The sequence below is a fragment of the Oncorhynchus mykiss genome, chromosome 22 (assembly GCF_057628025.1).
Source record: "Oncorhynchus mykiss isolate SJ-2025 chromosome 22, ASM5762802v1, whole genome shotgun sequence".
In the NCBI taxonomy this organism is placed as follows: domain Eukaryota; kingdom Metazoa; phylum Chordata; class Actinopteri; order Salmoniformes; family Salmonidae; genus Oncorhynchus; species Oncorhynchus mykiss.
This window is the reverse complement of record NC_143043.1, coordinates 53590124-53605964: the sequence shown is the minus strand read 5'-3', so window position 1 is coordinate 53605964 and position 15841 is coordinate 53590124. Positions and strand designations below refer to the sequence as shown.

The following is a 15841-nucleotide window of genomic DNA, read 5'->3' as shown; positions in this document are numbered from 1 at the left end:
ACGTTGTTACCATGACAAACTGTGAGGAGTAACAGCGTAACCTACGTTGCTACCATGACAACCTGTGAGGAGTAACAGCGTAACCTATGTTGTTACCATGACAAAGACCAAACCCGTCTGGAACTGCGAGGAGTAACAGCGTAACCTACGTTGTTACCATGACAAACTGTGAGGAGTAACAGCGTAACCTACGTTGTTACCATGACAAACTGTGAGGAGTAACAGCGTAACCTACGTTGCTACCATGACAACCTGTGAGGAGTAACAGCGTAACCTACGTTGTTACCATGACAAAGACCAAACCCGTCTGGAACTGCGAGGAGTAACAGCGTAACCTATGTTGTTACCATGACAAACTGTGAGGAGTAACATCGTAACCTACGTTGTTACCATGACAAACTGTGAGGAGTAACAGCGTAACCTACGTTGTTACCATGACAAACTGTGAGGAGTAACAGCGTAACCTACGTTGTTACCATGACAAACTGTGAGGAGTAACAGCGTAACCTACGTTGTTACCATGACAAACTGTGAGGAGTAACAGCGTAACCTACGTTGCTACCATGACAAACTGTGAGGAGTAACAGCGTAACCTACGTTGCTACCATGACAAACTGTGAGGAGTAACAGCGTAACCTACGTTGTTACCATGACAACCTGTGAGGAGTAACAGCGTAACCTACGTTGTTACCATGACAAACTGTGAGGAGTAACAGCGTAACCTACGTTGTTACCATGACAAACTGTGAGGAGTAACAGCGTAACCTACGTTGTTACCATGACAAACTGTGAGGAGTAACAGCATAACCTACGTTGTTACCATGACAAACTGTGAGGAGTAACAGCGTAACCTACGTTGTTACCATGACAACCTGTGAGGAGTAACAGCATAACCTACGTTGTTACCATGACAAACTGTGAGGAGTAACAGCGTAACCTACGTTGTTACCATGACAAACTGTGAGGAGTAACAGCGTAACCTACGTTGTTACCATGACAAACTGTGAGGAGTAACAGCATAACCTACGTTGTTACCATGACAAACTGTGAGGAGTAACAGCGTAACCTACGTTGTTACCATGACAAACTGTGAGGAGTAACAGCGTAACCTACGTTGTTACCATGACAAAGACCAAACCCGCCTGGAACTGCGAGGAGTAACAGCGTAACCTACGTTGTTACCATGACAAAGACCAAACCCGTCTGGAACTGCGAGGAGTAACAGCGTAACCTACGTTGTTACCATGACAAACTGTGAGGAGTAACAGCGTAACCTACGTTGTTACCATGACAAACTGTGAGGAGTAACAGCGTAACCTACGTTGTTACCATGACAAACTGTGAGGAGTAACAGCGTAACCTACGTTGTTACCATGACAAACTGTGAGGAGTAACAGCGTAACCTACGTTGTTACCATGACAAACTGTGAGGAGTAACAGCGTAACCTACGTTGTTACCATGACAAAGACCAAACCCGTCTGGAACTGTGAGGAGTAACAGCGTAACCTACGTTGTTACCATGACAAAGACCAAACCCGTCTGGAACTGTGAGGAGTAACAGCCTAACCTACGTTGTTACCATGACAAAGACCAAACCCGTCTGGAACTGTGAGGAGTAACAGCCTAACCTACGTTGTTACCATGACAAAGACCAAACTCGCCTGGAGTACCATTGAGAACAGTGGTGTCTCTCTATCACAGGTAAAGGATCTTTTAAACAAACAGAGATAGTTCCACAAGCAGTTGTTACAACAACAAGAAAATAACTTCAAGTGTTTTGTCCAAATACTGGTGGAGTCAACTAATAAAATAATTAACAGCTTGACCAGATAAATTCAGAGACATGTCCCGAAGCCACTACTGCGTTGTCTTGGCTGTGTGTTTAGGGTCATTGTCCTGTTGGAAGGTGAACCTTCACCACAGTCTGAGGTCCTGAGCGATTTGGAGCAGGTTTTCATCAAAAATCTCTCTGTACTTTGCTCCGTTCATCTTTCCCTCTATCCTGACTAGTCTCCACATATTATAACAAATTATAATTTGTAATGTATCATACGAAATGGGTAATGGACATCATAAAATTAATGCATTAGTCCAACACTCTAACCACTAGGCTACCCTGCCGCCCCAGGTTGGTCTGCTGGGCTATATAACTCTAGAGCAGCACATGAGAAAACCTGTCACCATGTTGTCCGCTATCAGCAGACAGTTCCCTGAGAAAGGTCGCAACTATCTAGGCTTTCAAATGCAATAAAAGTTTGTATAAACAACTCATTTTCCATTTTTTTTATTTTTATTGTTAGACAATATATTTTTCATAGCATGTTTATCACGTTGATCTTCACACTAACTTCGGTGGTAACTAAATGCAAGTCTCATGTCTTGAATCATGTTTTATTCATGTACAGAAATAAGTGAATTTGTCCCAATACTTTTGGTCCCCTAAAATGGGGGGACTATGTACAAAAAGTCCTGTAATTTCGAAACGGTTCACCCGATATGGATGAAAATACCCTCAGATTAAAGCTGACTGTCTGCACTTTAACCTCAGTCATTGTATTGTTTCAAAGTGCTGGAGTACAGAGCCAAAACAACAACAAATGTGTTACCGTCTCATATTCACTCTGTCTTCAGTCTTTAATGGGATATACTGTATATTTTAGTTGGCATACCTGTGTGATGTCTGAAAAACATGATTTTAAAAAAAAAATATATTCATCCTGGACATGACAATTTGCATGAACCACTTTTGAACATTATGTGCTCATATATATACACTGAACAAAAATATAACCTAGGCCTATCCATGGCTGCGCCCCTGCCCAGTCATGTGAAATCCATAGAATAGGACCTAATTAATTTATTTCAATTGACTGATTTCTTTATATGAACTGTAACTCGGTAAAATCTTTGCATGTTGCGTTTATATTTTTGTTCAGTATATGTATTATGTAATTATTAAAACTGCAATTAATTTATATGTTTTTTTATTTATTCCTCCAATACGATAATAAGGGTGTCAATCAAACACCTGTGGGTAGTATCTAACACACCATTGGGTGATTAATGTCATGGCGCGCTGCTCAATTGCTTTTGCTCCACGTATTTGAAGCTAACCTGCCGTAGCCTACTGGTTAGAGAGTTGGGCTAGTAACCGGAAGGTTGCTGGATTGAATCCCCGAGCCGACAAGGTAAACATATGTTGTTCTGCTCAAAGGGGTTGGGTTAAATGTGGAAGACACACCTCTCTGATTCAAAGGGGTTGGGTTACATGTGGAAGACACACCTCTCTGATTCAAAGGGGTTGGGTTAAATGTGGAAGACACACCTCTCTGATTCAAAGGGGTTGGGTTAAATGTGGAAGACACACCTCTCTGATTCAAAGGGGTTGGGTTAAATGTGGAAGACACACCTCTCTGATTCAAAGGGGTTGGGTTACATGTGGAAGACACACCTCTCTGATTCAAAGGGGTTGGGTTAAATGTGGAAGACACACCTCTCTGATTCAAAGGGGTTGGGTTAAATGTGGAAGACACACCTCTCTGATTCAAAGGGGTTGGGTTACATGTGGAAGACACACCTCTCTGATTCAAAGGGGTTGGGTTAAATGTGGAAGACACACCTCTCTGATTCAAAGGGGTTGGGTTACGTGTGGAAGACACACCTCTCTGATTCAAAGGGGTTGGGTTACATGTGGAAGACACACCTCTCTGATTCAAAGGGGTTGGGTTAAATGTGGAAGACACACCTCTCTGATTCAAAGGGGTTGGGTTAAATGTGGAAGACGCACCTCTCTGATTCAAAGGGGTTGGGTTAAATGTGGAAGACACACCTCTCTGATTCAAAGGGGTTGGGTTACATGTGGAAGACACACCTCTCTGATTCAAAGGGGTTGGGTTAAATGTGGAAGACACACCTCTCTGATTCAAAGGGGTTGGGTTACATGTGGAAGACACACCTCTCTGATTCAAAGGGGTTGGGTTACATGTGGAAGACACACCTCTCTGATTCAAAGGGGTTGGGTTAAATGTGGAAGACACACCTCTCTGATTCAAAGGGGTTGGGTTAAATGTGGAAGACACATTTCAGTTGAATAGATTCAGTTGTATAATAACAATTACCCACATTAGCGGAATTAGTGGTTTGCCTTCAAAATAAAAGTCCCACATTGAAACTGATGCAAACAGATACAAATAGTAATATGATGCCATATTTTGACGAGATAAATGCTGTACACGTTTGGAATGTTGTTATTTAAGTTCAACATAAGACAATAATTCATTCATTTGACAAAAAAGAAGAAGAATTCTGATGAAATTGCAATGTGGATGCATTAGACTTCAGAATTGCATTGGGGGCATACTGTATGTACTGTACAGCCTTGCCTATGAATCTTGTGTCCATGAAATGGGGTATCAGTGACACCCACAGAACACAACTGTAAAGAGCTTACACAAATATTAGCGTCATAACTGACTTTGTCAATGTCCTGCAATAAGAGCTATGATGCTAATATTGGTGTAAACTCTTCACGGTTGTGTTCTGTGGTTGTCACTGAGTAGGCTGATACCCCATTTCAGGGACCCAAGATCCATAGGTAAGGCTGTACAGTGCCATATGAACGTCTAATACGCTAAATGGACTGACTGGTGAGGTGATTTCCCACAGTCAAAGTCCTGAAATAAGAGCCACAAAGCTAATATTTGTACACTCTTCAAAGTTGTTTTCTGTGGGTGACACTGAGTAGACTGATACCCCATATCACAACGTGGTCTCAGAGCATTTTGTATTATTCTGTACGTAAATCCAAGACACTCCATTTTGTATGATATGTTACGTTTCATATGGTATGTATTAATTTGTGGATGTCCATCATCCATTTCTTGTGATATGTTACAATTCGTACAATATGTTACGACTTTGCAAAATGTATGATATGTTAAAATTTCAATTTGTTGTGGCTAACGCTAACATTAGCTAGCTCTAGGGGTTAAGGGTTAAGATTAGGGATAGGGTTAGTTAAAAGCGTTAACGATTAACTACCATGCTACGTAGTCGCGAAGTAGCAAAAAAAAGGAGGGTTGTTAGCGTTATACGCCTACCCATCCACCTCGGCCTACTTTTGTTTTTGCCTTAAGTAACCTTGTATGTTATGTAACCCAAACCAAACGTAACCTATCATGCTAATTTGAGCGTCCCGGACTTACAGTTACTATGTTACGTCTATTCTATGAGACCAGTCTGCCACATATCATAGCAACATTTTGTGACTTTTTTTTGGTGTTCTGCAAGGTTCTTTCCTGCTCTTTGCCAACACATTTTTTTCTTGAGTCAAGTCGAAGTTCAGTAGCCGAAGTCTACACCCTTTCATCTGTGGTTGGTCAACATTACTACTCCTAGTAGGAGTGGGCAAATATGGACGGGATTCATCAATGAAGTCTTTGTCATTCAACGAGAGACTAGCAACACAACAAAAAAAATCCCTTACTGCACCGAACATCCTAGATGTAAAATTGATCGACTAAGACTTCCTCTGCAATATTACCAGCTTTTTCCACGTAACATATTGCAGCTATTTCTCGTCTTTTCCAAGTGAATGTCGTTTAAGGGAGTATAACGTTCACTTGGAATAAACCGAATCTGAAGGTGCGGGCACCTTTATACGATACCACTTCGCTCTGAAGCCGCAAAGTGGATATCCAATGATGGAATTAGCCTCAAACATAAATCCTCCACATTTATGAAGGCTGAGATGAGTTAATAAATCCAACATTGATAGCAGTAATCAAAATGCCAGAATACTGGTGCAGTAGGATAATATACTAGGGGCTAATTAGCATTTAGCCTACTGGATAATATACTAGGGGCTAATTAGCATTTAGCCTACTGGATAATATACTAGGGGCTAATTAGCATTTAGCCTACTGGATATTATACTAGGGGCTAATTAGCATTTAGCCTACTGGATGATATACTAGGGGCTAATTAGCATTTAGCCTACTGTATTCATTCATAAAGTATCCTTGTTGGCTACAGTAAAACCTTAGCTACAGTAAAACACTAACATCCAGTCAAGTCTTGGTGCAGTAGGGTATGAATAAAGAAGAATAAAGCGATTTATTTTGAGGATAACTTTATTGAGCTTGGACATTATACATTATTGATGAGGGCCTCATTATAAAAACTAGCATGTTCCTGTACAACTTCTGCTTTAGCGTTTAATAAAACACTGATTTAGAATAACTCAGTAAAAAAAAGGAAAACATTGGCAAGGCAACAGTATTCTTCAAATCAAAGAAAAAGGGGTAACTTTTTCAGCAATTTTTCATTTCTAAATTTTTCTAAGATGTGGAATTTCATGATGTGGATATTAAACTCAGTGTGAACGACATACACATTAAATACAGTTTAATAATTAAGATACAATAACCAAAATATTTGATTGCTCCTTTTGGACTCATTTGGCAATTAACCTTGTAACATTCATTTTGTTCCGGAACCAAACCAGCAAATTCGTTGTTTAATACTCTTCTCCTTCTTCCCCCTCCTCAAACGAGTCGATGCCCACCTCTTCATAATCCTTCTCCAGGGCTGCCATGTCTTCTCTGGCCTCAGAGAACTCTCCCTCCTCCATGCCCTCACCAACGTACCAGTGCACGAAGGCTCTCTTGGCATACATCAGGTCAAACTTGTGGTCCAGACGGGCCCAGGCCTCGGCGATGGCTGTGGTGTTACTCAGCATGCACACAGCCCTCTGGACCTTGGCCAGGTCTCCTCCAGGAACCACCGTAGGGGGCTGGTAGTTGATACCCACCTTGAAGCCAGTTGGACACCAGTCCACAAACTGGATACTCCTCTTGGTTTTGATGGCAGCGATGGCAGAGTTGACATCTTTGGGAACAACGTCACCACGGTACAGGAGACAGCAGGCCATGTATTTGCCATGACGGGGGTCACATTTCACCATCTGATTGGCCGGCTCAAAGCAGGCATTGGTGATCTCAGCCACTGACAGCTGCTCGTGATAGGCCTTCTCAGCGGAGATGACCGGGGCATAGGTGGCCAGAGGGAAGTGGATACGGGGGTAGGGCACCAAGTTGGTCTGGAACTCTGTCAGATCAACATTCAGGGCTCCATCGAAACGCAGGGAGGCAGTGATGGAGGAGACGATCTGACTGATCAGCCTGTTGAGGTTGGTGTACGAGGGACGCTCAATGTCAAGGTTCCTACGGCAGATGTCATAGATGGCCTCATTGTCCACCATGAAGGCACAGTCAGAGTGCTCCAGGGTGGTGTGAGTGGTCAGGATGGAGTTGTAGGGCTCCACCACAGCTGTGGACACCTGGGGAGCTGGATAGATGGCAAACTCCAGCTTAGACTTCTTGCCAAAGTCGACAGACAGACGTTCCATCAGCAGGGAGGTGAAACCAGAACCGGTGCCTCCTCCGAAGCTGTGGAAAACCAGGAAACCTTGGAGACCAGTACACTGGTCAGCCTGAGGGAGACATCATCACAGCCTATCAGACCAACACATCAACACAGCATTATCAGACACAATGAATTTAGGGCCAATTACACTGAACAAAAATATAAAAACGCAACATGTAAAGTGTTGGTCCCATGTTTCATGAGCTGAAATAAAACATCCCAGAAATGCTCCATAAACACAAGAAGCTTATTTCCCTCAAATGTTTTTCACAAATGTGTTTGCGTCCCCGTTAGTGAGCATTTCTCCTTTGCCAACATAATTCATCCACCTGACAGGTGTGGCATATCAAGAAGCTGAGTAAAACAGCATGATCATTATACAGCTGCACCTTGTGATGGGAACAATAGAAGGCTCCTCTAAAATGTCTGCAGAAATGTCCACGAGAGCTGTTGCCAGAGAATTGAATGTTAATTTCTCTACCACAAGCCGCCTCCAACGTAATTTTAGAAAAATGTGCCAGCATGTCCAACCGGTCTCACCACCGCAGACCACGTGTATGGCGTCGTGTGGGTGAGCGGTTTGCTGACGTCAACGTTGTGAACAGAGTGCCCCATGGTGGCGGTGGGGTTATGATATGGGCAAGCATAAGCTACGGACAACGAGCACAATTGCATTTTATCGATGGCAATTTGAATGCACAGAGATACCGTGATGAGATCCTGAGGCCCATTGTTGTGCCATTCATCCGGCGCCATCACCTCATGTTTCAGCATGATAAAGCACGGCCCCATGTCCCAAGGATCTGTACACAATTCCTGGAAGCTGAAATTGTCCCAGTTCTTCCATGGCCTGCAGACTCACCAGACATGTTACCTATTGAGCATGTTTGAGTTGCTCTGGATCGACGTGTACTTGCGTGTTCCAGTTCCCGCCAGTATCCAGCAACATCGCACAGCCATTGAAGAGGAGTGGGACAACATTCCACAGGCCAATCAACAACCTGATCGACTCTATGCGAAGGAGATGTGTCGCACTGCATTAGGTAAATGGTAAATCACACCAGATATTGACTGGTTTTCTGATCCACGCCCCTACTTAAAAAAAAAAAAAAAGGTATCTATATTCCCAGTCATGTGAAATCCACAGATTAGGGCCTAACTGATTTGAATTTAAATGTTAAATGTTGCGTTTCTAATTTAGTTCAGTATAATTTATAACATCAACAGTGGTGTACCACAAGTCTGTCTATTCTTCTCCTTTTGATTTGGATGGTTCAACCGTTATCAATTGATATTGGGAATAACGCAGGGGGTTATGGGTTACGGGGGTTATGGGTGTTATGGGTTGCGAGGGTTACGGGGGTTATGGGTGTTACGGGGGTTATGTGTGTTACGGGGGTTATGGGTGTTACGGGGGTTATGGGTGTTACGAGGGGTTATGGGTGTTACGGGGGTTATGGGTGTTACGGGGGTTATGGGAGAAAAGCTTCTTGTTTATCATATCATGTCTCCAATTTTCATAATGGTCAACAATTCATTCTTTAAATCATTCTTACCAGTTTACGGATCCTGTCCAGGACGGAGTCAATGATCTCCTTGCCGATGGTGTAGTGACCGCGGGCGTAGTTGTTGGCAGCATCCTCCTTGCCTGAGATGAGCTGCTCAGGGTGGAACAGCTGGCGATAGGTGCCTGTCCTCACCTCATCTGGAGAAAGAGAAAACAGTATTTTTCTATATGAAGAGAAGACCAGATACCAGTGGATGATGTTCTGTACACATTTAGAAACTGAATGCACTGGCACATCTGAGATTTGCTTCAGTAGAGGCATCGTAAACGTTGAAATGTTTTTCAAAAGGATAAAAGTTTCTGTAAAAAAGACAAACAACTTACCGATAACGGTGGGCTCCAGGTCGACGAAGATGGCGCGTGGCACGTACTTCCCGGTGCCCGTGGCGCTGAAGAAGGTGGTGAAGGAGTCGTCGAGGTTACCTGTGGGCTTGTCACTGGGCATCTGTCCGTCCGGCTGGATCCCATGCTCCAGGCAGTACAGCTCCCAACAGGTGTTGCCCATCTGGACTCCAGCCTGGCCCACGTGAACAGAGATACACTCACGCTGTGGAGAGATACGGGGAGAGAAGGAGAAGAGACAATGTGAATGAAATAGACAGCGATAACACCTGACCGCATGGAGGATATTACAGTGTGGTCTAAGAGGTCCAAGAATTCAGATGTGTGTCGACTGTGTGACACCATGTGTTTAAATGACTATGATACACTGAATGGACAAAACATAAAGAACACCTGCTCTTTCCACGACACAGACTGTAAGTACTGTAAGTATCTATTTGTTGCATGAGAAATATATGGAAAGATATTACTGCAATAGTAGCAGTGTTTACTTTACAAGGTGACTGAGTCCAAACTGCCAGAATCTGTTGATGTCTAGGTGGTCAGACAGGTTCATTACAAGACAGGGTAGTCTGTCAGTCACAGTGTCTACGCCCTAATAGTGCACTATGTACAAACACACCGTATATGTGGGACACACAGTATCCTATGGCATTCTGAGCCTTGACAAACAAGAGGAGTCGAGACAGAAATGGCTGCCTGCTGCAGAGATAATGAGCAGCAGCAGGAGAGGAGGAGGAGTCGAGACGGAAATGGCTGCCTGCTGCAGAGATAATGAGCAGCAGCAGGAGAGGAGGAGGAGTCGAGACAGAAATGGCTGCCTGCTGCAGAGATAATGAGCAGCAGCAGGAGAGGAGGAGGAGTCGAGACGGAAATGGCTGCCTGCTGCAGAGATAATGAGCAGCAGCAGGAGAGGAGGAGGAGTCGAGACGGAAATGGCTGCCTGCTGCAGAGATAATGAGACAGAAATGGCTGCCTGCTGCAGAGATAATGAGCAGCAGCAGGAGAGGAGGAGGAGTCGAGACAGAAATGGCTGCCTGCTGCAGAGATAATGAGACAGAAATGGCTGCCTGCTGCAGAGATAATGAGACAGAAATGGCTGCCTGCTGCAGAGATAATGAGCAGCAGCAGGAGAGGAGGAGGAGTCGAGACAGAAATGGCTGCCTGCTGCAGAGATAATGAGACAGAAATGGCTGCCTGCTGCAGAGATAATGAGCAGCAGCAGGAGAGGAGGAGGAGTCGAGACAGAAATGGCTGCCTGCTGCAGAGATAATGAGCAGCAGCAGGAGAGGAGGAGGAGTCGAGACGGAAATGGCTGCCTGCTGCAGAGATAATGAGACAGAAATGGCTGCCTGCTGCAAAGATAATGACCAGCCAAGGACTTACTGAAATAACTGCCATCCTCTCCTCTCTCTGACTGCATTTTTAAAATGGCAAGGTCAGTCTTTTAGCTCAGCTCTTGCAGTTTCATCCAGGGCAACTATGGCTGTGTCACAAATGGCACCTTTTCCCTATTTTGTGCACTACTTTTGACCAGTGCCTATAAGGTAGTGCACTATATAGGGGATAGGCTGCCATTTCAGACACTATATAGGGGATAGGCTGCCATTTCAGACAACCATTATTTTCTCGAGGAGAGATAACTAGGCCTCTGCCTCATCCTCAGCAGCAGCTGCTGAAGCCAGAAAACTAAAAATACCCTCTACAATCATCTATGAGAACAGACCAGAACACGGCAGGATAACACCAAATAATGTCTGACTTAAGTCTGTGTGACAATGAGTCAGTGATGTATTGGCCTTGACTCCTGATACACCCAGTTTATATAGGCCTAATTCAGACACACACACAGGCACACTACCATCTAAAGATCACTTTCCCAGACAGATACTGATTCAACCTAGTCCTGCACTAAGAGGCTATTTCAATGGAGATCCACAACTGAGCATGCTTTTTAGTCCATTGAGAGGTGTAATGTTGGTCTGGGAAACTGGCCCTAAAAGTATGACTCCTTGTCTCCTCTAGGGATTGGTGATAATTCCCTCTGCCCTTGTCACAGACTATTTTTAAACCTGCCCCATTTTAGCTGCCCCCCCCCCCCCCCCCCCCCCCCCCCCGGAGACAGTGATGGACAGGGGCCTACTGGGGGGGGGGGGGGGGGGGGGGGGGTGGGGGGGGGGGGGGGGGGGGGTCGCCAACTTTGGGCAACACTTGCCAGGTCAGGGTCCCAGCTGGCTGCTATTTCTGGGGAACCCTCAGTCTCATTAACCTGACTTTTACTCACTCCTACGATCACCAGGCAGTCACCACCACAATCCAGCTAGACATTTCATAGATGGAAACCCAGCTCTATCAAACTTTGAAGTACTAGTTAAGGTACTAGTTAAAGTACTAGTTAAAATACTAGATAAAGTATTAGTTAAAGTACTAGTTAAAGTACTAGTTAAACTACTAGATAAAGTACTCATTGTAGATTCTGCCTGTAGATTCTGTAACTTAACTATTCTATCTGTAGATTTTACCTGTAGATTCTGTAACCATTCAGTCTGTAGACTCTGTGTCTTACCCATTCAGTGTCTAGACTCTGTATCTTACCCATTCCGTCTGTAGACTCTGTATCTTACCCATTCAGTCTCTAGACTCTGTATCTTACCCATTCAGTCTCTAGACTCTGTATCTTACCCATTCAGTCTCTAGACTCTGTATCTTACCCATTCAGTCTCTAGACTCTGTATCTTACCCATTCAGTCTCTAGACTCTGTATCTTACCCATTCAGTCTCTAGACTCTGTATCTTACCCATTCAGTCTCTAGACTCTGTGTCTTACCCATTCAGTCTCTAGACTCTGTGTCTTACCCATTCAGTCTCTAGACTCTGTGTCTTACCCATTCAGTCTCTAGACTCTGTGTCTTACCCATTCAGTCTCTAGACTCTGTGTCTTACCCATTCAGTCTGTAGACTCTGTATCTTACCCATTCAGTCTGTAGATTCTCCTGTAGGCTAAGATTTCTCAACACACCCTAAAACAACCACAAAGCTGCAATTCCTGTCCTGCAAAGCAACACGTTCGTTATTGATAGCATGACTGAAAAAAATGAGAAACACCCTAACTCACCCACTCACTCTCTTCATTAGTAAGAGAAGACTAGATAGTAGGAGAGTATTTGACACTACTGTACAGTTAATCCTAATTAATATCTGCAATTACAGTTTGTTCTTGGTCAGTTCTAATTGGATATGTTTTTTTAATGGGTTTGAATAAACATCTTCCCAGAACAGAATGATTCAATGCATAATCATGATGAATGCATTTCACATTGTAAATTCACATGTTAGCTACACTGAATGCAAAATGACATTCTTCCTTTCAGTGAGAGTAATGGTTTATTTTCGATGCGTCACTGTAGTTCTTTAGAGTTGCACACAAACTGCACTGCACCCCCTGAACCGTCTGTCGGGGGTTGGGTAGGAATGAACACTGCGCATGGGAGCTGTGCCATTAGACAAAATAACATCGTGCGTTAAAATGATCAGTGGTATAGAAACGACGATAGAACAGAAGCTGTAGGATATTGCATTGTTTTTGCAAATGAAATGGAGAAAAAAAAAGATAAGAAAACATATGTTGAATAAAAACAGACAGTTAAAACAATAATGCAAGCCTAACATAAAATAAAAATAAAACATGTATGTGTTGTTGAACCTGAAATACTAGCATTCCAAATTAAAAACACTCACCATTGTGCTCTTTCAGTATCAGTCTCTTGGCTAAACGGAGAAAATAATATCAGAGGAATATGTTGGACTTCCCTCAGCGGCCGTCAAAGTGATCTCCGTGAGTTAGTTGTGCCCGGTGTGGTGGAGCTGCTAATCACGCTATATTCAATGTAGTGGCGTCATGGAATGGAGCTCTCCTCCCGTCGTGTAATTTATTAGAATGCGCAAATTGTCCGACCGTAGGCTACTGGCACAGGTAGAATTTGCTGCGTCATTTTTAGCCTAGGAGCGATATTTTTTTTTTTTTAGGGGGGGGGGGGGGGTTGTGCTCAATCTTTGCAGACATTTCTGCTGAACTGGTACATTAATGCTGATTACAAATTGAGATGTATGGGTGGTAGCCTCTCCAGCAGCGAACTTGGTTTCAGATACTCGTATTATTATTTGCCTATAGCCTCTATACTCTGATGTGAATGGGCTATTTTCTCTTAACATTTCCACCTAGCAAACATCACATCCACCAAGCAGTGACACGTTGCAGCTCTAATATTCTCATCGGTAACCAGTAGGTGGCACTGTAACCTTGTGCTACAGTAGTGGTGCGGAATGTGGAACACCTGTCCTGTGTGTCACTGAGTTGACGTCACATCATCAGTGGCGTACAGAACGAATGCGTTATTAACACCACTCGGCAGCCCTTTTGTCATCTGGTTTGAATTAAAGGGTTAAACCTATACTGGCTCCCGAGTGGCACACATCTCAGTGCTTTGAGGCGTCACTACAGACACCCTGGTTCGAATCCAGGCTGCGATTAGGGCGGCGCACAATTGTCTGGGTGTAGGCCAGTGTAGACCGTCATTGTAAATAAGAATTTGTTCTTAACTGACTTGCCTAGTTAAGTCAATTTAAAAAATACATATATAATCCAACTAACAGCTTTTATAAATTTGATAGTTATTTTTTTAGGAAAACACAATGTGTTGCTTTAAATTCAATAATGAAGCAAAAAAAATATGACATTTGTATTGAAATATATTTTCAGAGAGAAGAATAAAGCTCATGTTTGACTGGGCGTGCGCTTGTTTGTTGGTACGGAATGGTTCTTTGTGAGCTTCAGGAAGCAGACAAAGTCATCTAGCCTTTCAGGTTGTGACCTGTCAGACGAGCTAGCCATCTCATTGGCTATGTGTCCCCAGTGACTCATTAGGTCTGTATGGCAGCTCCACTATGTTTAAAAAAATAAAATAATAATAATAATAAAAACCTTTGGACCTCCTCACCAATGACAACCAAATAGGTCACAGCAAAGATAACACATTTTTCATGTGAAAACACATGAATAATTCAACACGTGCAAATGAGTTGTGTTCAGGAGGATGTGTTTATGGAATACTCTTGCTTTAAATTCAAAAAATGTATTAGGGGAAAGCAAAGATTTGTGCATTTGCTACAGAGTGGTTGTTTTAATGGTGCACGAGTGCAGAGCGGTCATGCCCATAGAGAGTACAGAGAAGTCATAATGACCAGGGGCAATGCAGAGCGAGATACAGAGTGAGATATAGAGAGAGATACAGAGAGAGATACAGAGAGATACAGCGAGAGATATAGAGAGATATATAGAGAGAGATATAGAGAGATACAGAGAGAGATACAGAGAGAGATATAGAGAGAGATAGAGAGATATATAGAGCGAGATACAGAGAGAGATATAGAGAGAGATATATAGAGAGAGATACAGAGAGAGATATAGAGAGAGATATAGAGAGAGATACAGAGTGAGATAATATCTAATGTCGGTACTTCAGGCTCTAGCTATGCAGGTTGTTTTGGTAAGTCAATCCGAGCACCTATTGTGTTTCATCCTTTCAATTATCTGTAACTAACACCTATTGAGGTCCCAGAACCAAAGTAGCATATGTTCTGTTACTTTCCTCTCCAAAGGACATAAGAATCTTTAGTAGGACAGAAACTGGTCCTTCATACATTGTATTCGGCAGCCTGTGGGTCTCTCTCTCTCTCTCTCTCTCTCTCTCTCTCTCTCTCTCTCAATGTGTCCCTGTAGTCAAAGCGTGAGACCAGTCATTGTAATGCTTTATAAGATCAAGTAAATCAAAATGTTTCACTAGAACGGTGTTTCAATAATATTCTGTTAAAAAAAGCATGAATTAAGTCCACAGGCTATAGTTCACATGTTGACGTTTTCTGCAATGAACAACACTGTTAAAAGAAAAACAAGTATCCCGTCACCATCTTGGTTCTGGGTGACAAGATGAACAAGTATCTCGTGACCATCTTGGTTCTGGGTGACAAGATGAACAAGTATCTCGTGACCATCTTGGTTCAGGGTGACAAGATGAACAAGTATCTCGTGACCATCTTGGTTCTGGGTGACAAGATGAACAAGTATCTCGTGACCATCTTGGTTCCGGGTGACAAGATGAACAAGTATCTCGTGACCATCTTGGTTCTGGGTGACAAGATGAACAAGTATCTCGTGACCATCTTGGTTCTGGGTGACAAGATGAACAAGTATCCCGTGACCATCTTGGTTCTGGGTGACAAGATGAACAAGTATCTCGTGACCATCTTGGTTCCGGGTGACAAGATGGACAAGATGAACAAGTATCTCGTGACCATCTTGGTTCCGGGTGACAAGATGAACAAGTATCTCGTGACCACCTTGGTTCCGGGTGACAAGATGAACAAGTATCTCGTGACCATCTTGGTTCCGGGTGACAAGATGAACAAGTATCTCGTGACCATCTTGGTTCCGGGTGACAAGATGAACA

At 43.3% G+C, this 15841-nt stretch overlaps 1 protein-coding gene and 1 long non-coding RNA gene across 2 annotated transcripts in view; both read right to left on the bottom strand.

The window, feature by feature from the left end:
* The window catches only part of LOC149972915 (uncharacterized), a 1172247-nt gene that overhangs the window by 1064083 nt on the left and 92323 nt on the right, over positions 1 to 15841 (bottom strand). The window lies entirely within an intron of this gene.
* Positions 6115 to 13606, bottom strand: LOC110501961 (tubulin alpha chain). Its single transcript, XM_021579839.3, has 4 exons — positions 13074 to 13606; positions 9318 to 9540; positions 8983 to 9131; positions 6115 to 7493 (listed from the first exon to the last, which is right to left on the bottom strand). Exons 1-4 carry the CDS (start codon positions 13074 to 13076, stop codon positions 6519 to 6521), a joined length of 1350 nt encoding a protein of 449 aa, XP_021435514.2. The 5' UTR covers positions 13077 to 13606; the 3' UTR covers positions 6115 to 6518.